Source organism: Piliocolobus tephrosceles, chromosome 13 (genome assembly GCF_002776525.5).
Source record: "Piliocolobus tephrosceles isolate RC106 chromosome 13, ASM277652v3, whole genome shotgun sequence".
NCBI lineage: Eukaryota > Metazoa > Chordata > Mammalia > Primates > Cercopithecidae > Piliocolobus > Piliocolobus tephrosceles.
The window spans coordinates 52,670,231-52,697,251 of NC_045446.1; the positions used below are offsets into that span (position 1 = coordinate 52,670,231).

General features: G+C 48.0%; 1 protein-coding gene across 5 annotated transcripts in view; it reads left to right on the top strand.

Moving 5' to 3' along the window:
- Window positions 1–27,021, top strand: part of DKK3 (dickkopf WNT signaling pathway inhibitor 3) — a 46,364-nt gene that overhangs the window by 10,484 nt on the left and 8,859 nt on the right. For 4 of the 5 annotated variants that reach the window (XM_023230846.2, XM_023230848.2, XM_023230847.3 and 1 more), the window contains exon 4: window positions 328–411. The exons of the other annotated variant lie outside the window; for it this stretch is intronic. In XM_023230846.2, the coding sequence (XP_023086614.2) occupies window positions 328–411 (84 nt within the window). The remainder of the gene's footprint in view (window positions 1–327; window positions 412–27,021) is intronic. 5 annotated transcript variants of the gene reach the window in all.

Sequence of the window (27,021 nt, forward strand, 5' to 3'; positions counted from 1 at the left end):
CTTGGAATCAACCCAAATGTCCATCAGTGACAGACTGGATTAAGAAAATGTGGCACATATACACCATGGAATACTATGCAGCCATAAAAAAGGATGAGTTTGCGTCCTTTGTAGAGGCTGACTCTTAACATCTCTTATCACTGCGCCCAGGGGAAGCTGCCCATCTCACAGCTGCCGAGGGAACTCAGAAAGAAAGCGGGGTGGGCATTTCAACTCCTACACTGGATGCCGCTGCTTCAGAAATTGGAAAACAAAACACAAAAACAACTTGTGGAATTTGTCCAGAATTCCTTCTATTTTACTTTCACTGTACCTGTTTTACTACAGATAACCAACAACCAGACTGGCCAAATGGTCTTTTCAGAGACAGTTATCACGTCTGTGGGAGATGAAGAAGGCAGAAGGAGCCACGTAAGTTGTAATTTCCCCTGTACTTGCACCCCAGTACACTCACTTTCATTCAGTTTGCCAACGGTGACTCAGATGCAGACCATGCGCGGGAGGGAGTGGAGTCTCCTGACTCATTTCTACCAAGATCCCTCAATGCCTACATTTCTAACCAGACTGACGCAGTCCAGTAATAGGTTATGCCTTCATGCACTTGGCATCAGAAACAACAGAGAAATTAAATTGAGTGGTCATTTGCATGGCCCATATCAGCTTTGAAAGGGGGACAAGCGAGTACCAGACATGTTGACTGGGACTTTGGTAACAGACCTGGTGTATCAGGTGGTGAAATCCCCAAAGCATCTGAGATGGCCACCCCTTTTGTAATCCCACCTCTGGTCAGGCAGTTTGAGAACAAGAACACCTTATGTGGAGCCCAGTGGCCTAAAGGAAAAAAGGCTGTCGGTCCATTCCAGGGCTAGGCTCTGGTCCCCCGTGATTGCTTCTGTTAGTTGCCTGTTGCTTACTCCAGAGGCAGGATGGATTTCACAGAATTATAGAGTCCTAAATTTGGAAGGGGTGTGATTTCACAGAAGGAAAACCTGGGCATAGGTCAGGGGATGACCCGGTTGGAGTCACTGGTCTCCTAACTCCCAGACCAGAGGTGGCTCAACTGCACTTCATCTTCTCAAAGAGATGCTGGCTTTGGATGCACACGCCTGCTGAGGAACGGCCAGCAGGGAAAGTGTGCCTTTTTTATGGAGACTGCAAGAAGCCAGCCCCTCTGTATCCAGATGGTTTATGCATCCTCAGCCTTCCCAGGGCACTGATGATGTTCCCCACCTCTTTTGGTCTTATGGCTGGAAGAGAACCAGTGTACTGATGACAGTTAGGAAGGTGGTGTTGTCTTGGTTAGTGGCTGATGGATTTTTTTCTTGGTTTTTGGCACAGTGCTTAAATGTCGGGAGCTGGCTGGGGGTCCAGTTGGCTGTGTGCAATGGTAGTGACCCACCATTCAAGGGAGCCTGGGGGTAGGGGTGAGGAACTGTGCAGTGAAATGGAAAGGGCACTGGCTGTGGGGTCTAGAAGCCTCACTTTGTCCTACCAGTCAGGACACCTTGGTTTCCCCATCTTCAAGTGAGGTAACAATGTCCATCATCTCTCCCAGCCATGGCAGCACAGAAGCCTCTGAAACAAAGACAAGGTTGGCCGGGCACGGTGGCTCACGCCTGTCATGCCAGCACTTTGGGAGGCTGAGGCAGGCAGATCATGAGGTCAGGAATTTGAGACCCGCCTGGCCAACATGGTGAAATCCCGCCTCTACTAATAGTATAAAAATAGGCTGGGCGTGGTGGCACATGCCTGTAATCCCAGCTACTCGGGAGGCTGAGGCAGGAGAATCACTTGAACCTGGGAGGCGGAGGTTGTGGTGAGCCGAGATCGTGTCATTGCACTCCAGCCTGGGCAACAAGAGTGAAACTCCGTCTCAAAAAAAAAAGAGAGAGAGAAACAAAGACAATGTTAACTAAGGCAGGGATGGAAGGAAGGCCAGCTTCCAAAGATGGGAGAGACAGAAGAAAGCAAAACAAAAACCAGCCAGCCATAGGATATGATCATGGTTCTAGAGGGAAGTGGTTTAGAGTGTTCCGGATCTCAGGCTGTGTTGGGGGTTTGATGAAGCATTGAGGCCTGAGCAGCGTTGTGGAATGAAAAGGGCAGGGGAAACAGAACTCACAGGGCTGTGAATTAGGAAAAAATCTTTTGTTCTCAAGTAAAAAAAACTTAATCGATCATTGCACAATGGTACAGCTGTGCTCTGGGAAGGGCAGCAGCCATGCCTGTGAGCACACCTGCACCTGCTGGAGGACCAGGTGCACATGAGGCTGCCACACCTGCATCCCTTGCTGTCCCCTCCACCCCTTCAACAAGGCAGCTGTGTCCAGTTGGTGCCTTTTAGTCAGGGGAACTGAGACTCTGAGAGTGGGGTGGGGAAGAGACAAGATCTTGAACATGCCAAGGGCATGCTTGGGGCAGAAACCGGTTGCCTACACTTTTGTGCTGTGTCACTTTCCCCAAGCATGCATGGCCTTGTGTGCCCCTGTGTACTCTGCTTCGGATCTCATCTGGGAGGCCCAGAATCTCCACACCTGCCCATGCAGTCTCCTCTGGCCGTCGTGTGATAGAGGACACACCCTGGCCCCCTTGTGCAGGGCAGAATCTGAACCCCCATATATGACAGTTCTGAGAATGCAGGAGGTTGAGGGGAGAGCAGTAGATCTAAGAACCCCACATGCTGGAGGCTCACCAAGGTTGTGCTGATGCCTGCTCAGACCCACAGGATGTGAGTGTATTGGGTTTCTATATGAGACTAAATTCCCATTTGATTAACTAGAAGGGAGACCTGGGGCATCTGATGCTTGACTGGCCAGCATCTGGAAGATCCCACAGGGCTTTGGAGAACAGATTGGAGACTTTTCAAGCCACCTGTGAGAAGGATGTCATATGGCAGAAAAGGTGGCATGTGTGCCTCACTACAGAGCTGCACTCATTGTCGGAGTGGCTTGGCCAGAGTCAGGGAAGTAAGATCTTGTTTCCCGTGTCCACAGAATTCTTTCATTCAACCGCCCTCCTATTCCTGGGATCACCGTCGTCCTAACACAATTGATCTAGGGCTTCAGCAACGTCTTTACAGAGACACGGAGCTCCTTTCTCTGAATAAAAAGCGATAAAGACTAGTTTACTATCAAAGGAATGCAGGGGGCTCTGCATTCTCACCACTGTCCTATTCTATCATTTTGCAATTTAATGATTTTTACAGTTGACTCTGAAATGCATTACACACTGCAGAAACTTTCTCTCAGAGGGAAAAGGGAGATTTGCCATGGCAAAGGACAAATCATATGCTGTGTAAACCTTAAAATACTACACACAGGAGCTGAATTTTCAGGATTTAAAATTTCCAGATGAATTCAATTAAAAGTAATCACCACGCACCCTATACTTTCATTTCTTCAAATGCTGGAATGTGTATTAATGTGTATGGTAACCCGAGGAAGCTCACAGAAAGTTACAGAGAGTAACACTATATGCCTGTCTAGAAATTGCACGCAGTAAGTGCAAGGCCCTGGTCTGTTTTTATACTCAAATGTGAAAGGGGAAAAGGACGCTGCCGCTTGTTATTTCACCTGAGCACGACGGCTGATGGGGATGTGGTCTGATGTCTTTGTTGTGAGGCTTTTGTGCTACACTTGCCGCCTGCCCCACTTCACAGGTCAGTGGCAGACGCCCTGATGCTGCGCTGCTTTTGCGCTCCATGTGGAAGCTAGAGCGTGGGCAAGCCATTGTGCATTAATAGGACACTTTTATTTATGGAACTGTGTCCCCACATAGGAAGAGTCTGGCCCAATTAGCCAAGGCACCCTTTTTATGGGACACATCCTCTTTAAAATCCAACTCACAGCTACAAGGCTTAGCACATCCTGCATGTTTTGTCCTTCTAGTTTCACATTAGAATATAATGTTAAAAAGTGAGCTGGTTTGTATCTAAGTAAACACACCTCATTTGAAGCTATAGGTTCAATCATATACAAGCAACTCCAAGATACTGGCCAAGACTTCTGAGAGGCTGAGTACAGTGGCACATACCTGTAGTCCCAGCACTTTGGAAGGCTGAGGTGGGAGGATCACTTGAAGACAGGAATTCAAGACCAGCCGGGGTAAGAAATTGAGACCCCTCTACAAAAAATAAAAAATAAAAAATAAAAAAAATAGGTGGGCCTGGTGACACGTGCCTGTGGTTCCAGCTACTCAGGAGGCTGAGGCAGGAGGATTGATTGAGCCCAGGAGGTCGAGGCTGCAGTGAGCTATGATTGCATCACTGCATTCCAGCCTGGGTGACAGTGCTACCCTGTCTCTAGAGACAAACAAACAACAGACTTCTGAGGCCACAGGTGGATGCATTTTCCTGCCAAAAGCACCCAGCTTGTAGAGATTTGAGTGACCCAGGGACTTCCTTGTTCCAGTGCTGGTGGTGGCTTTTTAACTGGGACAGCAGACTGAGGACAGTGACCATGGAGTTCTCGACAAGTGTGAGACCGCTTGTTGTGAGGATACTTTGCTTGTTAAATGTGTTGGAGCCTGGGGATAGTGGGATGTTAAACCGTGGCCATCTTTTCCCATGGAGTACTGAGCACCCATCACCTCCAAACCCAGAGAGACCAAGCGAGAAAGTGGGAGAGGAAAGTGTGTGGAACAAGCCCTTTCTCCCTCAGGCCTCAAGTTCTTCCCTGACCCCAACTTGTTCATTCATTCCAGAGTGGACAGTGGGGTGCTGGCTTTGTTCTCTCCCTGCGCCCTGGGTTTTGATACTGAACTCCATTCATTTAATGGAGTGTCAGAAGGTACCATGATGAGGAGTCCCTGGGGGCTTATTATTTTAACGGAATTGCACCAGGGGAGGGTGGGGCACCTCTGGAGGGACTCAATCAGTTCCCGGAGGATCTGCCTCCTGGGGAGACCTGCAAGGTCCAGGGAGCCTGGGGTGGTGGCTGGGTCCCAGGAAATGCAGCCCTTCCCTTCTGTCCATTTTGAGGCAGAATGAAGAAGTTTGAAGAAGGTGAGATGCAGACCTCGATTCGAGGCCTGCATTGGCTTTTACAAGCTCTGCTTTCTGTGACTCGGTTTCTTCAACTATCAAATGGGGCTAATGATCCCTCTTTCACAAGACTGAGTGAGAATCTAGTGTGGCAAAGTTTATAAAAGCTCTTTGTGTGAGGTTCATTATTACTGAAGAGTAATTACAGCTGGGTTCTAATTGGCTGGTTCCCAGCAACTTTATGGAAAAAGGAATGGCGTGAGACTGGGGGGAAATGCGCAAGGCCTCCACAGGCACAGGCATCTTCCTTCTGACGTTTGTAGCCTCGAGCTCGTTTCATTCTGCAGCAGCCTGCCTCGCTCTCTGAGTGTTGTGCTCTGCCAGAAGCTCTGTGCTCCTGGCAGTGGGGCTGACTCATCCCGCTGCTGTTCCTAACGGTGCCTTGTCGTATATGTCTAGGTTGGGGATTGGTGATACAGACAAAGGGAAGGATAGGTCATAATGAATGACCAGGGGAATAGGCGATGGTTGGGTACTGACAAGTTCCAAGTTGGGGCCCCAAGTTGGCAAGGGGTGATACTGGTTTCTGCAGAAAGAAACAGACTGTCCTAAGGTTGACAGCATAGGCTTGTGTGAATGTTTGGTTCCATAGTCTGAGAACCACACAAAGTTTGGGTACATTTGTGTTTCGAGATTTATATTTTGCATTGACTTTGTGATTTATGGCTAAATATAAGGCCCTCATGCCTTATTCAGTAGGAAAATATATATAAGGAAAATTGAAGAGCTCTGTATCATTCTGAGAAATGGGTAATTCCCAAATAAATAAAGTTGATGTGGGTGAGCAATTTTTTGGGGTAGGCATTTCTTTTTGTGCTGTTACCTGGTATATTAAGTTATACTTTCCTCAACCTCATATCTTCCAAGAAGGAATTCATTAAATAAAAGTGAGTTCACATCTAAAATCAAAATACTGTGGAGTTAATACTGTGGAGATGGTATAAAAGGTTGTCTTCAATCAAACATTAAGTGAAAAAAATTGCAGAATAGTATATATAATATTTAAAGTATATAAAATATACACATAAGGTATATGAAATATTTTTAGAAAAAAGTATGCATAAAAAATCCTGGTAAAATGTATATTAAATCATTAGTAGATCTTTCCAGAGGATTTTAAGCTTGCAGAGACTTTCCTTTATAGATTTATTTATTTAAAAAGAATTTGTGAATTTACAATTTTGGTGTAAACATCTCTCTATATTTTTGAATGGTTTTGCAAATACTTTCAGTGTAAACGCTAGAAATTAAATTGCTAAGTCAAAGGGTGTGCATATCTAAAATTTTGAGAGATACTGACAAATTTTCCTCTAGGAGGGCTACACCCATTTTATTTTTAGCATCAATTTCTGAGGCTGTGTTTCACCAGCCCTCACCTGCAGTGGGCGTTAACAGTGCATGAGCATATGACAGGCAAAAAAAAAAAAGATATCTTCTTTTTGTTCATATTTCTTTGATTATTAGGTCAAAGAAATATAAGCAAGGGGGATGGCTGTTTGAGAACTCTAAGTTGTATCAAATGTAGAGTCTGCAAATTTATCTTATCCCTTCTTTTCTCTGTCAGGGAGAAAGGTCAGTTTTGCATTCCAGGCCGTGCCCAAGACCAAATACCATCTATTCCCGTGTGAGGTGATTAGGGAGGTGGAAAGTCCTAGCAGGAACATTTGAGTGCTGATGGGCTGAGTCACAGCGGGTGGGTGGTGGGGACATGTGGGCTACTGCCTCCACCCCTGTGAATACAAACAAGATTCAGATGACTGCTGATAGAAGCAGCACTTCAGGGTGGTTAACAGCTCGAGCACAGGCAGATCCAGTTCAAATGGCAATTATATTGCTTATTAGCTGTGTGCCTTTGGCTAAGTTCCTGAACTGCTCTAAGCCTTATTTTCCCGTATGTAAAATGGGCTTAATAAAAGTACCTTCCATATAGTATTGTCATGAAGATAAAATAAAATAACCCAGGTCAATATATTATACAATACCTGGAATATAAAGAATAAGAAGTCAGTAAATAGCAGGCATTTGTTATGTTTTGATTATTTTGGTAGCCCAATCCATAGCTGTCAAAATTATCAGTATTGATTCATTCATTTATTTGCACATTCTTGGAATACTTGCTGCGTTTTTGGCAGAGAAATGTAAAAGACAGTCTCTAACATCAGAGACCATCCAGGCTAGTAGTGGACAAAAAAAATAAATAAACAAGTCCTTACAATATGGATGCACAACTTTTAAAGGCAAAGGTTGCACAGGGCATTGTGGGGGCATGGTGCAGGGGCAAAACCAGGTAGCCACGGAAGACTTGCTTGGGAGAGAGTTCTTTATGGGTCTCTTGTTTCTGCCCATTTTATAAACAAAGGCACTTCTTAGTCCATTTGCATTGCTATAAAGTAGTACACAAGCGTGGGTAACTTACAAAGAAAAGAGGTTTATTTGGCTTACAGTTCTGCAGGCTGTACAAGCATGGCACCAGTATCTGCACCTGGTGATGGTTTCAGGAAGCCCCCACTCATGGCAGAAGATGAAGGTGAGCAGGCGTCACATTGTGAGAGGAAGCTGGGGGAGGGAGGGGAGAGAGAGAGAGAGAGATGCTAGGCTCTTTTCTGTTTTTTGTTTTTGTAGTGGCAGTGTCTCACTATATTGCCCAAGCCGGTTTTGAACTCCCGGCCTCAAGAGATCCTCCCACCTCGGCCTCCCAAAGTGCTGGGACTGTAGGCACGACTCACTATGCCCAGCCTCTTTTTAACAATCAGAACACATGGGAACCGATAGAGTGAGAACAGTGTCAAGCCACCCATAAGGGAGCTGCCCCCATGACCTAGCTGTCTTCTACTAGGTCCCGCCTCCAATGCTAGGGATCGAATTTCAACATGAGATTTAAAGAGGACAAATATCCACACTATATCTGACACTAATTGACCTCTTGTTCCAGGCTCTCTTTTCAAGGATGTTTTATAGGCGGTGGCCTTGAAAAACAGAGGTAGTTCTCCCTTCATGGCGGAGGGAAGGTTTTCTTGCAGTCCATTATCAAAGGTTTGGGTTCTCTGAGCTTGAGATTCTTTAGGTGTGATGTAAACCCGATGCACATGCAGCATCCACCTAGACTCCTCCATGTGGCAGTGTGGAACCTGCAGACAAGGAGAACTGATATAGACAAGAGGCTTATGCTGTTTTTGTGTTGCTGTAATAAAGCCCTTTGTCTCTGACCCGGAAGTCTCATGTCTTCTGCTAGAAGCCATGAAACTGTGGCAGGCACATGTATCATCTTGCAAATAGAATAGAATCTTAGACCCTTCACACTTCTTGACAGGCTCCCTGGAAGAAGTGGCAGTTGAGTTGTATTTTGAATGATGTCTAGGAATTTTTAGTTGTGGGGAAGAAGGATATTCCTTGAAAAAGTATTTCTTCTTCAAAGTCAAGGAGACATGTGGAAATAAGAATATGTTGCAGGAACACTAAAGAATTTAGAATGCCAGAGCTGGAGATGTGCTTGGGGGAGCAGAAGATGAAGCTGGGGAGAAGCAGGGATGAGATCAGGCAGGCCTTCAAGAGCCATGCCAAGGAGTTAGGAATACATGCTGAGTTAGGAACATATCCTGCATCTGCAATACTTTACCATGCCCTGTGCTGTATACTGTAATGAGCCTTCATGCAGTCCCTAGAGGAAAGAGCCAGGAAGACATGGTTTGGAAGACAGACATAAGTGGGGATGGAGCTTTGCTTAATCCTGCTGAAGCTGAAGGCTTGAGCCCCTTTGGGCTCCAAAGCCTGTACCCTGCAAAAAAACCTGGCTTCCGGCCTTGAAATCTGGAAACTGTTACTTAGAAATGGAGCACTCTGCTTTTGCTTGGTGCCAGTAGTCAGGCCGGATAAGTGACAGTGATTGAACTTGAAATCTCATTAGGTTGATGGTGTTGGCTGTAGAGCAAGCTGATTTCTGTGGTCTCTGAATAGCCTGGGCATGTTGGGCCCAACAGCTCCTCCATGCAGGTGTGTGGCTGTCCACTGCTCTCAGGACCTGGGGATCCTTCCAGACCATCCTGGATAACCTTCACCATAGGGTCTTTGTATCCTGACTGCCAAATATAAAGAAGGCCCTGTCATTCTTTACCTGTTGGCATCATTCCAAAAAACTCATTGAGTCCATTTTGTTTTGTTTTTAAAATAACATCAAGGGCTACAACATTTCCTGTACTCCCTTATTTAGTCAGACACTGTGCCAGGGATCTGACTTGCATTCCTTCACGTGATCCACATGACAATGATACAAGACAGACACCCAGTTGACCCCATTTTACAGATGAAGTAACTGAGGCTCAGAGAAAATTATAAAACAGAACTTGTAGGTGGCTGAGCAGGACTAAAAAGGAGAAATAAAATGAAACACTTAGGTCTTGTTGATTCCAAAACTTCCAAGACTCGTGTTCTTAATGGAACATATAAAAATTGTGATGAAATGTATATAATATAAAATTACCATCTTAACAATGTTTATGCATATAATTCAGCAGTGTTAATGAGATGCTATACCCATTAAACAATGCCTGCCCCCTCCAATCCCCTGGCAACCTCCATTCTTCTTTCTGTCTCTATGATTCTGACCCCTCAAGGTACCTCATATGAGTGGAATCACACTGTATTTGTATTTTTGTGACTGGTGAATTTCACTTAATATAATGTCGTCAGGGTTCATCCCTGTTGTAGCAAGTATCAGAATCTCATTCCTTTTTAAGGCTGAATGATAATACATTGCGTGTGTATATACGTAGCACACCATGTTTTGTCTCTCCCTTCATTTGTCAATGCACCTTTGGGTTGCTTCCACCTTTTGGCTATTGTGAATAATGCTGCTATGAACACAGGTATGCAGATATCTCTCTGATATTCTTTCACATCAAATGCTTTCAATTCTTTTGGATATATACCCAGAAGTGGAATTGCCAGATCATATGGTCATTCTATGTTTAATGTTCTGAGGAACCAGCATACTGTTTTCCATAGTGACTGCGCCATTTTGCATTCCCACCAGCAGGGCACAAAGTAGAAGTTTTTTTTCAACCTGTCAGTCTTCATGACTATAGGCACTAGAGGACATAAGTGCCCAATGTGAGCTGAAGGACTGTCTCAAAATTCCTGGCCCCTGCTGCCCTTGGATAAGGCAGTGCCTTCCCCAACTCTGCTTCCAGCAGTTGCCACTGCAGTGTGGCAGCCATAGTCTCAGGGAGTGTTTTTAAAGCTTAACTGATGCCACTGACCTGAGTTTCTCACCCCTCACCCTGGTATATAGCCAACATGCTGAAAACTTCCCCTAGGCCTGGGCGTATGCAGGCTCAGGCTGCATCTTGGAGATTGTGGGGATCCAGAGATGTGATTTCCTTGACCATTCAGGAATTAACACCCACTCCACACCCTCCTTTATGAGCCCCACCCTCACCTTCTCCATGTTGTCCTCAAAGACTCCCCAGAGGCATGAGGGGCCTCCCACTTCCCTGTAAAGGGGCTCCAGTCCATGGGGGTCCATGGGGGACTCAGGCCTCCAAGGAGGTTTTGTGGTGATGATGGTTGTTTATTAATTCCCACCGGTGGTAGTGAGGGCTTCCTGGGAGGTAGGCCAGGGGACAGTGCCAACAGAGGCCCCGGTCATGCCATCTCCTCTTTCAGGATCAGAGCCAGGAGCAGTGGAAGGGACCTGGGTCAGGATGGGAAGTGGGGAATGCAAAAGGACATGTTTAATGCTCCCAGGGAATTCACAGTCATGCCCCCAAATCTAATAAATGAACTGCTCTCTCAAATCAGGCAGGAAACCTCTACTCTTGGTCACATCCCCAGCAGACTGTGGGAAAAATGACGGATGGAGATTGAGTCATCTAAATGTTTGCTCAGATCTCATTGCTTGGTCTGTCAGTTTCATTTTTCACCTCCACCTCCTGGAAGAGAAAGAATAAACAAGATATTTGGGTACGTTTTAGGGGAACATAGTGTGGTAGAATTTGGAATCCAAACTGCTGCAAGTTGAAATCCCTGCTTCTGGGGCAACTTCCCTCATGGCTGTGAGCATTGGTTCCTGCTCTGTGAAAGGAGGATTTAATGACTGCTCGAGGAGGGTGTTTTACAAGTAGGAGGCAATGTCTGGAAAACAGTGTTTAATAGATGCTGAATAAGTGTGAATTCTCCTTTCTGACCTAATTTCCTGAACCCCTTGTGGCAGGAAGCAGTAGTTTACTGAATATGAGTGTGATAAATCAGTAAATATGTTTATTTTATTGTAAGGCTGCTGTTGCTTTGAAACAGTAACTGAGAAGTCTTCTGAAAGGTGATGGTGGCTAAGGTGCTAGACCAAACAGATGAAAAAGCTATTTGTGTAAAGACAGGCCTCATGCCAAAGATAAAGTAAAACAGTATTTCATTGAGTCACACAATTGTAAATGGTAGAATTCACAGGGTCCCCTTAACTCCTCTAAACCAGGAAGGAACACATGTGGCCATCCACTGCCATACTGCACCTCCAGGCACATGGCAGACATTGCTAATCAATCGCAGAGTTGTTTCCTTATGAACCCAGATAATCTCAGCACTTGAGGCAGCACAGCACTTCAAGCAGCAACCGACAGTTGGAAAAGGACTCTCCTTGAAACCTATTTTCCACCCCTGCTTCAGACCAAACCTCCCATTTTGCAGATGAGAAAACAGAGATGGGGGATATAATTTTCTCCAAATCATGCAGCCATCAGATCTGGAACCTTATTTCCAGTTCAGTTCAGCTTTTACTGCATGGTGGACCTGGAATTTCCTTTTTCAAGAAGCAGGGTCTTGGTGCCCTTGTTTTTGTCATATCTCAAAAAATTAATAATTGAGAGGATGGGCCACCTAACGCTGAGAAAGATGGTGAAGACCGGCCCGGAAAGGGTGTTCTCAGGCCCAGGGAAAAAATGTAGAAGTTCATAAAGAATTGTCTAAAGACTGAGCTTGGGAAGGCAGTGACTTTACCTGTCGTGTGTCATCTCTGTATCCCTATGTCTGTGCTGGACATGGATAGGCATTGAGTAGTTGAATACATACTTAGTAGATGAAAGCTGTGTGACCTTGGTGCAAATTGGGGAATAGAAACAGAAGTAAAAGTCCTTGAAAATAAGATTCTGTAAAGAGCTGTAAGTATGTAAATGAGTTTGATTTGTTTAAAAAAATGAACCTCTGTTTTTCTTGCCTTTGTTCACTCATCTACATTATTGGACACCTACTGTTTGTTGGGCTGTATACCCAGTGTTTTACATGTTTTATTTTCTAATTCTTAAAACACTATGGAGTAGATAATGATATTATTTTATAGATGAGGACACTGGAGTTTAAAGAAGTTAAATTCCAAAAGTCATGGCAGATGGTAAAATGGTAGAACTGGAGTATGAACCCAGATGTAAATTTTGGCCATTTCAATAAAAAGATATATTTCTGATAAAGTCATGATGGTTTGCAGCCATAATGTTGGGTTGTTTTGATCCCCAACCTTCCATTCCCGAGCTACAGCTTGTGTCACTGAGTCATTGAGCTCAAGAGTCATTGAGCCTCTCCCCCTTCCAAAGGCCTCAGATGGAAAACCAACATCACAAAGGACCACTGTATGGTTTTCCCCTCCTAGGGATGGCAGAGCCCCTTGGGCTCAGGGGAGAAGATATCAGTGGAAGATGATTAGGAAACTGTGGAATCTCACACCCTCTTCCCTTTGTTCTCACCACTGATGGGGTGTCAGACTTGCTGCTGCTGAAAAGGAACATTCTAAACCAGGAGAGGGGCATTTTAAGTGGGTGGCATGCTTCCGTGTCTGAAGAGATTGGCCATTGACACATTTCAGTGATGCGATGTGGAAAATATAGCCACAGGGAAAACAGCTTGAATTTTCCATAGTCTCATAATTCAAGCCCTCCCAGAAAGGAGGCAGGAACAAAAGAGTAGTGGCTAGGAAAGAAAAACACCCTGGATTGAAGATGGCAGAGGGGCCTGCCCACTAGGCCAGGGGTCCCCAGGTGGCTGGGATGGGCAGAGGCCAGCAGATTCTGTCCTTCTCATGCCTGGAAAGCAGAAGAACTTAGGCTCAGCCCCACGTGCATGAGATTCCTAGCAGCCTTTACTTTTTCCATTGTTTCCAGGATCCTCCTTTTTTGATTCAATATGTGGCGACCTCTCTGTGTACAGAGAGAACACACATCCTGTAGCAGAAAGTTCAAATCAAAGGCCGGAAGTCATACTCAGTGCCTGCTTTGTGCAGAGCTGCTCTCCTCTCCCTGCACCCCTATGGTTTTGCTGGGATTTGGAAGGTGAGAGGAAGGAAAGAGAAGAAACATTCATTAAGCACATACATTAAGATGCTGTGTGACCATTTCATATGAGCTATTTTCCTTCACTCTTACCAAACCCACCTACAGCATGGTGTACTAGCCCTGAGTTAAAGATAAGGAGTGAAAAGCTCAGAGTGACTTGCCAAGGTCACCCAGCTAGTCAGTGGCAGAGTTGGGATTTATAATTATTTCCAGATAATCTGTCTTACTCCAAAGCCTCGACTCCTTCTAGTACATTGAACACTGCCTTGCAAAATGATCAGATGGTGGGAAGGTCACTAATAGTAACAGAATGTCTGGTACATGCCACGAAATGTGGTCATACTTATCACCCTTAATCTTTCTGACAACATAGTTTGTTAGGTTTTATCATGCCCATTTTACAGATGAGGAAACTGCAACCCAGTGAAGTTAAATGACTTACTCAGGCTTGCCCAGCAAGAACTGAGGAAGACAGCAGACTTTGGGAGCTCACTGTACAGGGAATTGGTCATTTTAGAGCCTTTTGTCTGAGTCTTGGTTTGAAGAAACGGGGCAGCCCTGGTGGTGTGGCTGGGCTCCTTGGTGCTGGAGCACAAAGGAATCTCCTAGCTCCAGCCAGAAGAAGCACCAAGGCCATTATGAGGATGGGTGGCTCCAGGGTGTCTGGAATAGGAAGCTTGGGTGTGCCTAGACCCCCTTCCCTAGACCATCTGCACATGGCCTCCTCCTTGGAGCTGAAGCTTTCCATGTTTCTTGCCATCCCACAAAAGTGAAACAAGATTTGACATGGCCTTTTGTGAGCAAAATGAGGTCAAAGCATATGTTTTTCCACCACTGAAACAAATTAAAGTTTTTTCCCAGGCTCATTAGCATAAATGGTTTAACTTGAAAAGTTAAAAAATTCTGGGAGACCCCTTTCCATCCTCACTGTGGAAGAACTTTGTGGGTAGGGTTGGAGACGAAAGAAAGAATAATTCCGCAGGGCAGGGAAGAGGCTGGAAGGCAGAAGATTGGACGCTCCTTAGAGGCTTGGCAGGGAATGCCAGGTGCGGTCCCCCACCCAGCAGCCCTGCCAGGGGACTGGGGAAGTGACTTTTTTTCTGCCCAGGGAAAACAAACTGGTTTCTGTTTTTGTTCTGCTTTAGATTTTCTTCACCTTTTCCTTTGTTTTTTTTTTTAAGGGAATTGAACGAATTCTTTGAGTTGTATTTATAAAGAGAGCAATGGATTAGGGGCACTGAAGCAGTGGTTCTTCATCTTGGGCATATGGCAGAATTATTTTCTTAATCTGGATACAACTCATGGGAAAAGTAATGCGTTTTTATTTTCACTTACTTTTAAATTAAATTGAGCACTTCCTTTAATCTGAAATGTAGACAACAAACCACAGTATTATTAGCAGTGTTTCGTACCAGTAGCAATCACAAATTTTTTATTTTCTCTTACTGTTGTTATACATATCTTAAAATAGCATTTATGCTCAGCACTTAGAGATGAAGAGAGTTGTCGGAGTTGCCGATAGGTCTTGCAATCTAGTGTATTCGTAAGAAGCCCACAAAATACTGTCTCTCAAAATATTCTGATAACTCGATTTCAATGCAACCATTTTTCTTTGTAATCCTGTATGTTTACCTTTATTCATCTAACTCTGTTGTTCTGAGAACAGGAGAACAGGCTTCATCTAAGTGTTAAAGGGGTTCCTAGGACAAAAAAAAGTTAAGACCCCTTATTTTTAAAAGGCCAGTGTCCACACTGGGGCCTCCTAGTCACTCCTAGTCACAGATACAGATATGGCCTAGTGGGCAGCAGGGAAGCTGTAGAAGGATCTGTCTGTTGCCTTCATTGGAGTGACATCCCCACCGTCATACATAAGACTTAACCCTGAGGTTCCTCGAGTCACGCCAGCCTCCCCATTCAGGTGGTTTGAATCCTAAAGACTACGAAGAGCCATTTTCAAGAAACTGAAGATGGAGAAGATTCTGATTACCAGCGTTGTTGGGTGGGTGGGGGGGGGTGGTGGTCTTGAAAACACTGGGCCTGGGCTCAGTCTCAGATGTAGGAGTGCCCAACTCATCCTGGGGATCTCCCAGATGGACCGTTTGACACCAGGGTAGCCCAGATAGGGGCCTGCACTGACTCCTGCTGCTCACAACTGCAGCCAAGGCTGATCTTCAGTGGAGAAGGCCCCTGGCCCGTGGCCGCAGCTTGGCAGCCTGAACTGCTGCGTGAAGCATCCTCTGACTCCCTTCTCCCTCTGCGGCCTGTCTTACCCATGGTGTAGCTGGAGGATGCAGACATGACATCCAGTGGAGATTTGTGATGTCAGGAGGGATTACAGGCCATAGCCCCTGGAACTTTGTTCTTCCTGAGAGATTTCACCTGCCCCATGGAAGGCTCCAGCCCTAGGCCTTTGGGATGGACAGAGAAAATACAAAAGATGATGCAGTTTTCATCACCTCCCAGTTCTCTCAAGGACACGTGCCTAGGGACTATGTCTCAGAAGCACTGTCTCCTAAGGAACCAGCTCTTGCATAGGCACTATCTCCAAGTGCTGAGAGTGTGGAGGGACTTGGCACATTTATTACTTCCTTCCCAAGGCAAAGGAAAACCAAATTTAAGAGACTGAGCTAGGCCAAGTCAGCTCACTGACTCATCTAAAAAGAGCAAACAAGAAACCAACTGAGTCAGTCTGGAGAAACTCTATCCATCCCCAAGGGCAGGGGGAGTGTCCTGAATGTGATCAAAATGAGGCTGGGCAGTGAGGACACTCTCAGAGCCTGCTTGGCTTTCTGTAATGACCGAAAAGCAGAAGCATGTACTTCCACCCTGTCCCTGAATCTTGCCCAATTCCTAGGCCTCATCCCCTGCATCATTCCTTCCCTTGCATGAATGAAGGAATAGCACAACCAATCCTGTGAACACTCCCAGGCTTAACTGGGTGCAGGTAAATCGTGTGACTCACTCTAAACTTAATCCCATTAATTGCCGTGTTTGAGAGAAAGGGGATTTCATTAGGGCCTCCAGAGGAGTTTTCTGAGGAAAGAGACACAAACTCGGCCACCCAGGAGGCCCTGCCTGGACCCTGCCCACCACGGTTGTGTCGGGTCTCCCTGGCCCATGGAAGTGAGAAGGCCCAGAGCCCTGTGGCCACAGCAGGGCACTGCTCCCCTCCATGGCTCAACATTATTAGCCTGGGGCAGATGTCAGCTCTGAGGGGTCCACCAATTCTGGTATGTCCCAAAAAGCGGCTGACACTGGAGACAAGGAGATGCAGGATATGGTTGAAGCTGTGAGCCAGAGTGCTATTTGCACCCCGGAGCCAGAAAAGGAGGAAAAGGTGATGGAGATTTGTGGAGGTAGCTGAGTGTGTGGAGAGGCTGGGGTAGAGCAGGTGCCACCCTTCAGACAGCGCCGTGTGGAAGCTGGTGGGACATGTTTCTGCTAACTTGCCAACTCCTAGGAGACCTAGCATGTCACCCAGACCCTGTACCCAGCAGGGCCTGTCATCTCCCCTAGGAGGGCTTGTTACGATTCCCCAGATCTCTCTCCTCCAGCATTTCTTCCGGCAGGGCTGTCCCCACGCCTCTGACACATCGTGGTCAGGGGCCCCCATGACTCCTCCAATGACCCTGGAGCACCCACAACACTCCCCAGAGGCAGCTCCAGATGTCTTGCTGTTCATTGCCCTGAACACTTATTTTAAAAAAGAGGCCCTCACCATGGACTTTCAGCATCACAGGGCACAAGGCTGGGAATGGGGGTGGTCCTTTACTCAGAGACCAACTAGGACCCTGGGGAGCACCTGCAGCAGCTGATCCAGAGACCAGGACATCCACACGGACAGATAGCTTATAAAAAGTCCTCGGGTTCATAGGAATGCAAGCTCTGCTGGGGGCGGGGAGCTGCTAGCCATGGATGATAATATCAAACCTGTTTGGCCTGGAGAGCAACCAAGAAGGCCCAGGGGGTCCTAGCCAAGGCCAAGCAGGGGCAAACTGGAGATGGAAAAGTTGCTGACATCAGCTATGGAGCTGTAAAGTGGAGGGACAGAGAGAAGGATAAGACAGGGATATGAGACAGATCTCTTTTCTCTAGATGACTGTATGATTGCTGAGAGCACAAACCCCACCATGATTTTGCTTCTGGTTAGCCTTGCTGCAGGGGAGCAGCACCCCCACCCAGCCCCATGGGCAACGGTGATACCTGCCGAGCCCTGAGATCATCACCTTCAAAGTGCCCAGCAGGAAGGCTGGCAAGGCAGAAGGTGAATTTGGATGCACCGTGTTCTGGGCATCTGTTACCCAAACCTAGCGATAAAGAACAACCATTTATTATGTTCCTGGATTCTGTGGGTTAGGAACTTGGACAAGTACCATGGGGATGTTTGTCTCTGCTCTATAATGCCTGAGATCTCTGACTTGAAGCCAGGGAGACTCAATGACCAGCGCTGGAGACATCCAGAGGCTCTTTTCACCCAAGCTCCTGGCTGTTGTCTGTGCTGTCGGCCCCCCCATGCAGCCTGGACTTCCTCACAACATGGTGGCTTGGTTCAAAGGGCAGGCACCTGACGAGGGAAAGAGCCAAGTGGAAGCTGTGTTGCCTCTTAGAACCCAGCCTTGAAGTTACGCAGCATGACTTCCTCCATAGTCAGTTCATTAGAAGTGAGTTGTTAGAGCCAAGTGCTCTGCTAGGATAAGGACAGTATGATTGAGGGGCTGGTATGCTGCCTTCCAACCCCCTACTATTTTCTGTTTCTAGAAGCAATCCCTTGATCAAAGAAGCTATGAGTGTTCTAGGTGGAGAAGAGGCCAGTGATTTCAGTGCAGGTCTTGGGGGCTTTAGGGACTGAGGCATTTCCCTCTTTGGGTTGCCTGGAGACACCAGTGATCAACCAGCCATGGGTCGCCTGGACAGGGCCACCCCTCAGAGAGAAAAACCAACTGTGGGCACGTCCAGCCCTCCCAGCTGAATCTTGGCTTTCCCAGTATGAGTCTTGGCATGTCTTATAACCACCTGTTGGTCCTCGAACCCTAAACTATTCCTCCCCTTGTCACCCCACCCCTCAGTACCCAACTGGGGTGGGTACTCAGGGCTGGGGAGCACCCAGGAGAGAGACGCTAGCTGCCCAGTGGGAGAGTCAGGGAAGGCTTCCTTGAGAAGGAGACATCTGTGCTGCTCCCTAAAGATTAATTGACAGATAAGGGAGGTAGGGCATTCTAAAAGCATGGGCCAAAAATCTGGGTCCTAGGGAGGTCAGAAAAATCAGGCTGGAAAACAGGTTGGGAGCTGACTGTTAAGAGCTTTGTATACCTTGCAGTTTGGACTCCAGGTCATGGTTGCTGGAGAAGGTGGAGAGACAGTCAGTTGTGAGGTAGAATGTGCTCAGGGTGACAGTCTTATGGGAACTCATGACCTTGGTCAATTTGCTACAGTCCAGAACCCATAAGCTCTGCAGATTGAGAGACCAGACATGCTCAGCAATCTTGCTAACTCCCGACCTCACTAATTTGTAAACCAAAAGCACAGGTTATTGATTTGCAGGGGTGAGGAACATCTCATTCCAGTGGCAGGAAAGTGGGGACTCCCACCCAGGATACCCCTTATGTGGTGTCAGTGTCCTGGGGGACAAGTTTGGTTTTCTGTAGGTTGCTGGGTGAGTGAGAATTAAAGCCAAGGGAGCTTGAGATCGCTGAAGGGACGTCATGGGTTCCAGGGTGCTTGGTGCAATCAGAGCAGAGAGCTGCCACAGAGCTCCAGGCCTTCCTCTCCCTGGGTCACTGGGGACACACCTTTTGTTCACTCCCTCTCTCCTTGTCACATTCTTTTATGATGCCAGAATCACAGATGCGGGCTGACTATTCCCAGGGCCTGCAAGGCGGGTTGTCTCCTCTGATTATATGTTGATTGAATCTGTGCAACCCTTAGCCTTCTCCAGGGCCCCTCGGCTGGAGCAGCTTTCTGAACAATTATGATCAATGATGTGCATAATCAAGTTTGTGTTTTAGGCAGATAACTGGGGCTGCAGAAAGGAGTCTGATGGAGAGGGAGGCAGGCTGGTGACTGGATGCTGGCCTCCTTGCTGCCACATTGTGCAGAGGATGAGGTAGGACTGGTGGGAGCATCTGTGAGGGTAGCAAAGGCCGTTCCCTGCCTGGAAGGAAACCCCAGGACAGTGAGCCCCAAACCACCAGAGCCCCTCTCCACCAATTTCCTGGCCTTAGCAGGAGCTGGGCAGGAATAGAGACTTCTCAGGAGGGTAGAGTTAGGAGTGAAGCCAGCTTCCTTTCTCTCTGGCACTCATCTCCTGGGATCCATATCCAGATTCAGTTCCTGAGAACCTGGTGAGAACTTGGCTACCCGCCTGTGACCGGAAGCATTTCTCTCCGAGTCACGTGGGGGACTTCACACGGACCTGGGCTGGCTCTCCTGTGCTGCATCCAGACACTGTAGGCCCTGCGGGGTTTGCAGCCTGGAGTTTGCAGCAGCTGAAAGGCCTGTGGGCCCTGAGCATATACAGCAGCAGCTGCGAGGGGCTGCTCCTGCCAAGGCTTCCCCGCCCAGCCTCCATTTCCTGACACAAGGGTCAGACAGTTGGAGCTTCCTGTGGGTTGGGGAACAGAGGCCAAGGCCCCTGAGTGGATGGGAAAAATTAGGCTGGGGAGAGTCTGAGGCGTTCACTGTCATGATTTGTGCCTTTCCTTGTGTCAGTGAACCTGTTCCCCACCTCTGTAGCTGCTCTTGTTACCTTGGGATACTCAACCTGGCCATCTTTTTGGATACTGGTCCCCATGTGCTGCCTGACCTAGCAGGAGAGCCAGCTTCTGCTTCACATCCCGGCTCCAGCACTCACTAGCTGTGTGACTTTGGCAAATTACTCAGCCTTTCTGTCCCTCAGTTTCCTCGTCTGTAAAACAGGAATAATAACAGCCCTCTCTCAGTGGATTATTTGGAGATCACATGAGTTAATGCTTAGGTGCAGGATAGCTCTGGGAATAATATCTAGGAAGCAATATAAATGTTGGCCATTATGGCTATGATTGTTTCATGACAACCCCTATCATCACACAGAATCCAGAGGCCTTTTCTCCAAGTACAGAAACTGCACCTGAGCATGGTTGTTCATACCTGTAATCCCATCACTCTGGGAGGCCAAGGTGGGAGGATCACTTGAAGCCAGGAGTTCAAGGCCAGCTTGGGCAACATAGAGACCCCATCTCTACAAAAAATAAAAATAAAAACAAAACCAAACAAAATGTTAAAAAAAAAAAGAAGAAGAAGAAAGAAGAGGAGGAGGAGGAGGAGGAAGAAGGGGAAGAGAAGAGAAAAGAAAAGAGAAGAAGAAAGAAAAGAAGAAAGAAGGAAGAAGAAGAAGAAAGAAGAAAAGAAAGAAGGAAGAAGAAGAAAGAAGGAGAAGAAAAGCTGCACATGTCACAGAGCCCCTGAAGCACAGGCCAGAATCTGGGTTGGTGAGTGGGTAGGGGGAGGAAGGCTTCCTGGCCTCCTCCCTGGAGTGCTGTGTTGTCTGCTCCTGTCTGGGTTCAGGAGCAGGCACCCCGATGTCCTTGTTTTCTTATCTTCATGGATGTCTTTGAGGCCACCTCTCTTTCTGTGGCCACCAGCCCCTCCTTCTCAACCTTCTCCTCCTCAAGGCCAACCCCACTCTCTCTCTTCCAAGAAATGCACCTGTTGAATCTTCACATTGATCTGCTTGGCACATAAAATACAAGACACCCTATAGAATACCAAAATAATTTTTGGTATGAGTCTGTCCCGTGTAATAATTGGGGCATACTATATGAAAATACTATTCATTGTTTATCTGAGATTCAGCTATGGCTGGGCATCTTGTAATTTTATTTGCTAAATCTGGCAAATAAAATTTAGCTAAATAAAATTTATTTGCTAAATTTGACTAAATCTCCTTTAATCTGTCCAATAACCTCATGAGGTTCCCCACTTTGAGGCCCCTAAACGAAGAGGTCCCATGCAAGTGGAATAAGGAGCCACTGAGGAGGCAGCGAGTCTGGGAGACCTGGAAGTGCTGCTGGATTTGTCAGTGTATTTGGGCCTGAAATGCCCGTCAGCCTCCTGATCTTCTGCATGTGGAGTGCCAACTGTGGACTCGGTATGTCTGGGGAAGGATAGACCCAGGTCAGGCTCAGTCGCTCCACCCACACAGCGTGTCTTTGGATAGGTGGTGGGGGCTGTGCAGACCCTAAGTCCCTGGAGAAGTGTTGAGGGGAGTGGGTAGAGAGGGCTCTCCCCACAGCTGCCAACCCAGGTGGGATGACAGGCACTCGGATGAGTAGAGACAAGCCGCTTCCTTTGGAGTTAAATATGCATCTGGCTTCTCCAGAGGAAATGCCACTCAGACTGAAAGAATGTTGGGAGGCTCTGTGTGTGGAGGGCTGGCTCTCGGTGGCCTGGCAGCAGGACAAGATTCCTGGATGAGGGAACAAGCTTTGCCAGGGACCAGCAAAGAGAGGAGGCTCCCAGAGGAGCCCCAGAGGTAGGAGCTGTATATATTGCAAGGGGAAGAGGGAGGATAGGAGGAGAGAGAGAACTCCAGGACTATTTCCTGAATGAGCAAGGCATGACAGGCACTAAAGGGTTGGGAGCAGTGTTCTCCACTGGGGTGCCAAGCTCTGCTCGGGGTGCATTTTCCTCTTTCCTAGGCTGTGTGACTTAGGGAAGAAAATTAGTGGGAGCAGCCCCAGGCGAGCCAGGCCTTTGCAGACATTAGCGCTTCAGAATAATAACAGCTGGCACTGAGGGGCTCCTGGCTCCTGCCTGGGTTTTTCCACAGGGCAGTCTCTGCAGTGGGCCAGGCTCGAGCCCCTCAGTGAGGTTTGCAGCCCCCACGTCCTGAGCTGGCTGAGAGTTTCCGGTGTAGCATCCAGGAAAGACTGGAGGCGCCCTGTTGTGTTCCAGACAAATGTGCATCTTACAGGCTTCTGTGACTGGCCTGGTTTTAAGGTCAAAAAAGGACTCTCAGGAATGGGGAAAGCCTGACTTGGGAATCCTGTAGGATAAAAGGGAGGCTGCCTGCTGCTCTTCCTCAGGGCACTGTTCCTAATCCTGCAGTCACCTTGTGCCAGGGCCAGCCTTGTGGACCCTGCCCTCCTGCAGCAGGCACAACTGGCAGTACTCCACCTCCCTGAGAGTTCCAGAGCTCACTCCTGCCTCACACTGCCACCTCCTGCCTCACACTACCACCTCCTGCCCCCTGGCTGGGGCCCCGACCCAGCCCACCCACTCCCAGAGAGAGCACCATAGAGCACTGGGTTGCAGTTGAGCAGAAGTTGGCTTGAGTGCAGCTCTGCCACTTCTTCTGATTTTGGCAAGTGACTTCATTGTACTGTCTCAGTTTCCTCATCTGTCAAATGGGGCTTCTCTTGCTTACTTTGGAAGACAGGATAGTGTGCGGATGAGCTGAGGCGATGGATGCCCGGGGGCCTAGCCCCCAGGGGTGATTGAATTGTGTCTATTTTTTCTTGTCCCTTGCAGTCTCCTTGTCCTTGTTGGTAGCTGGCCCATCCTGGGCCCTCTGTTGGTTCCATTACAACTGTCCTCCTTCTTCTTGTTTTCCCCTCCAGAGCAGAGGGCTCTAGGATGAAGCAGGAAGTTGTGCTATTGGTAATGGGCAGGGCACTGACTCAAGCCTGATGTTCTGGGCCTTTTCAGTAGAAATGTATTCATTAAAAAATGGACCCATTGGCCCACACTTAAGCTCAGGAGAGGCCATCCTTTGAGCTCCTGCCGTGAGTTAAGCACTGCAAATAGAGATCCACTCTAGGGGTAGAGTGAGTGGAGGCCCCTAAGCACTATGCATCTGTTATCTCCTTAATCTGTCCAGTAACCTCACGAGGTTCCCTGCTTTACAGATAAGACCCAGAGAGACTCAGTAATTAGGCCAAGATCACCTAGCTTGTAAGTGAACGTGTATTAGAACCCAGGCGTGTGTGCAAAAAGCCTGTCTCAGCCCTACATGGCCCCAGATACACTTGTGCCATATGGTCTTGACTTGTGACTGAGCAGTATGGCAAGTACAGCGACAGAACCTGTAGAGGGGAGTATGGGGGCCCAGTGGGGAGTGGGGAACTGTGCCTGGACTCTCCCAGTGTTGGCACTGCAAGTCCTGAATCCCAGGATGCCCCTAGCCCTGGGTGAACCAGGACCTTGGCCACTTCACCCACACTGCTGGCTCTTTACCAGAGGACCACCTCTGCTCAGGAGGATGCCTGGGTCAAGCTGCTTCCCTACCCATGGGTTCTGGGAACAGTCCCACATCCAGAAGAGGATATTTGTTTATCTCACAAATTATACCATCTGTTCATCCTGGGAGCGCTCAGGGCCTGGCATGACCATGCCACCCCCCAGGGTGCCAGGAAATGGTAATCCACAGATAACATACCCCACCCAAACCTTCAGTGACCAGAATGTGTACGGGACTGGGGCGCCAGAGCCTGGCTCAGCCAAGAGACCCTGTTCTGGTCCCTGTGGCTCAACATCCTTTGGAATGCACCAGTACCTCCCCACTGACCACCCCTCTGTCACCTTCTAGCAATAAGATGCTGAAGGTTTAGGAGCAGAGCTGACTGTGCATGGAAAATCTAAAACAGAGGAGATTGGGGCTGCTGGCTTGTGCGGAGGGAAGCCACATGTACTAGTTTGCTAGGGCTGCCATCACAAAGTACCCCAACCAGGATGACTTAACAGAAATCTATTCTGTCACGGTTCTGGAGGCTGGAAGTCTGAAATCAAGATGTCAACAAGATTGTTTCCTTATGAGAGCTGTGAGGGAAAGATGTGTGCTCTTATGGATGTGTGTGTAAATTTGAGCTTTTCTTCCATCAACACCGTTGGGCTCTAAGGCTCTATGACCAGTGGTTCATCTACTCATCAGTTCATTATTTCTGTCATTTTTTATTTTTTCCAAGATGAGGTCTTACTGTCTCACCCAGGTTAGAGTGCAATGGTGCGATCTTGGCTCACTGCAACCTCCACCTCCCAAGCTCAAGTGATCCTCCCACCTCAGCCTCCCACATGGCTAGAATCACAGGTGCATGTCACCATGCTCAGCTAACTTTCTGTTATTCTTTTAGTGAATGGCAGCTGTGAGTCAAGCACATGCTGGGGTAATTAGAGTCAGAGACTGCTCCAGAACTCATGTTGAAATTCAATTGCCATTTTAACAGTATTAAGGGGTGAGACCCTTAAGGGTTATTTAGATCCTGAGGGCTCCACCCTCAGACATAGATTAATGCCATTATTGTGGGAGTTGGTTTCTTATAAAAGGGCAAGTTTGGTCCCCTTTTCTCTTGCCCATTCTTGTGGCTCTTTCACCTTCTGCCAGGGGATGAGGTAGCAAGAAGGCCCTCGCCGGATGCTAGCTCCTCAATCTTGGACTTCCCAGCCTGCAGAACCATGAGCCAATAAATTTCTGTTCATTATAAATTACCCAGTCTCAGGTATTCTGCTATAGCAGTAAAAATGGACTAAGATGGTGACTGACCTCTCAGGGTGGCTGTGAGGATCTGAGAGGCATACTGTACTTAAAGCCTGAAGCATGTGCATGCAAATGGTTGGCACTCTCTAAACCTCCACTCTTGTCCTCTCCTCCTGCACCGTGTGCAGAGCTCTGAGGACAAGTGCATCCTATTGATGGAGGTCCTGAGCCTCCACTCTGCGTGCAGTTGACCCTCACTTCTTGCCCTGAAGATGTTCTCTCCAGAGCCATGAGCTTGAGAGGAGCTAGGGGAAGGCCCTGGCCCTGGAGGCATCTATCCCCAGCAGCCTGTTCCTTTGGGCCTCCAGTGAACGAGAATGTCTGGGATTCCAGAGAAGTGTGGGAAATCCAAGTGCCCGGCCACTATGAGGAGTGAGGTGCAGTAGCAGAAGCGTCCCAAAGAAGCGGTGCCTCTGCGGGCCCCACACAGACCCTGGGAAAGCCTCTAGGGACTCGCTTGTTGTCTGCTCCCTCCTACAATTTTGACTTCTGCTCTCTCAGAGCCTCTCTCCTCTGATCAACTCTAAACTGGAAAATCGAAGATTCAGAATGACTCCTTTGCCATTTTCCATTATTTCATGATAGTGTCGAAGCACCGGGGCTGCTTCCAGCCCAACATTCCTGCCAAATCTATGCCGTGTTCTCGGTCAGCCCTCTCTCCCACCAGCTTCTGAGCTTTCTAAATATAGTTCCCTCCTCGGGACAACAAAGAAGCCATCCTCTGAATGACTGCATTCCCCATGGCCAGCTTCTGGGCTGTTTGTCAGATTTCCCCAGCAGGATGGGAGGGAGGAGTGGGGGCAAACAGGAGTGGCCAGGACTGGAGAGGAGCTGCTGAAGTCCATGCAGCAGGGTGCTGTCTTCCAGCCATATGACATTTGGGCCCAGACGCCCAGTGGCTATGACCTTGACTGTGAGTTCCTGCCTTCTGCCTCTGGGGATGCATGAGGCCCAGGGCCCTGTCCTGGGCAGGTGCTACTAAGTTGTGACTGAAGAAGAGGAGAGAGAAATGGTGATCTCCCCAGCAGGAAATGAAAAGAGTCTGTTGGCTCCACTCCCATCAAGCTGGGTGACCTCTCGGCAGATTCTTTCCTTCAGTCTCAGTTTCCACATCTGTGAAGTGGGCATAAGGACTATGTCAAGGAGACTAGAGAGAAATTGTGCCAGGTGGCGGACACTAGTGGTCCTATCTGGCCAGGGCTCTGCGTGCATGTGATGGGTTGTAGGCGTAGCCTCTGAAGTGCTTTTTGGTGCGCCTTTCACTTTAGCCCGGTGCAGAATGGAGTCCCTCTTCCAGTCCCAGGGCTAAGAGGTAGAGGCCCTGCAAGGTACCCTGCCTTCCCTCCCAGGCCTCTTATTTCTGATCTCAGCTTCTCAGCCATCCAGAGCCCAGTTGGATGCCGAGGCCCCTTTAACACCTTGGATCAAATGCGGACAGAACCCTTGAGCACAGCTAAGAGCAATTAGAATTATTGAAAAGAATAAAACCTGGATTTCTCAGCGCTGGGCCTGGCTGTGCTTGGAGGGCACTGACACATGTCCTCTCTACCCACCCACTCAGTTCTGCTAAGGGCAGAGGGCCTGACCTCCTCCTCAGGTCTAACAAACACCGGGAACGGTGGGGCCAGCCCCTACTGCTGGCGGTCCTTAGGAGAGACTCAATGCAAACAGCTTTACTGGATGGAGATCCTGGCCTTTGTACAACAAAAGGTCACTCTGCCCCGGGACTTGCCTGGGGTGGACATACAGGCCGCTGCCCACCTGTTTGACACCCTCAGGATGTAGGTAAGTCGGGACTAGATGTTTGATCCCCAAGTGCTGACCAGGACAGAGATGTCAAGTTTTGGTGGATGCCTTAGGGCCCTGTTGATTTAGACCTTCCTTTCGGCTCACAAGCTGGTCCCCTGGCAGGGGTGCACCATGGCGGGATCAGGCATTAGATATGTGGAGGAGCAGATGCATCGCTATCTGTTGCTATGGCCACCGTTCACTGAGCATGAACCCCATGCAACAGCCCTGCAAAACAGCTCCTGCCTTCATCTTTGTTTTTAATAGAGGTAGAATCAGCAGCCCAAGGTTTCACAGCTGTTAAGTGGCAAAACTAGGATTCAGTTTGTGCACCTTCGAGTCCCGAAGTTTCTAGTATGACCGTAATTCTT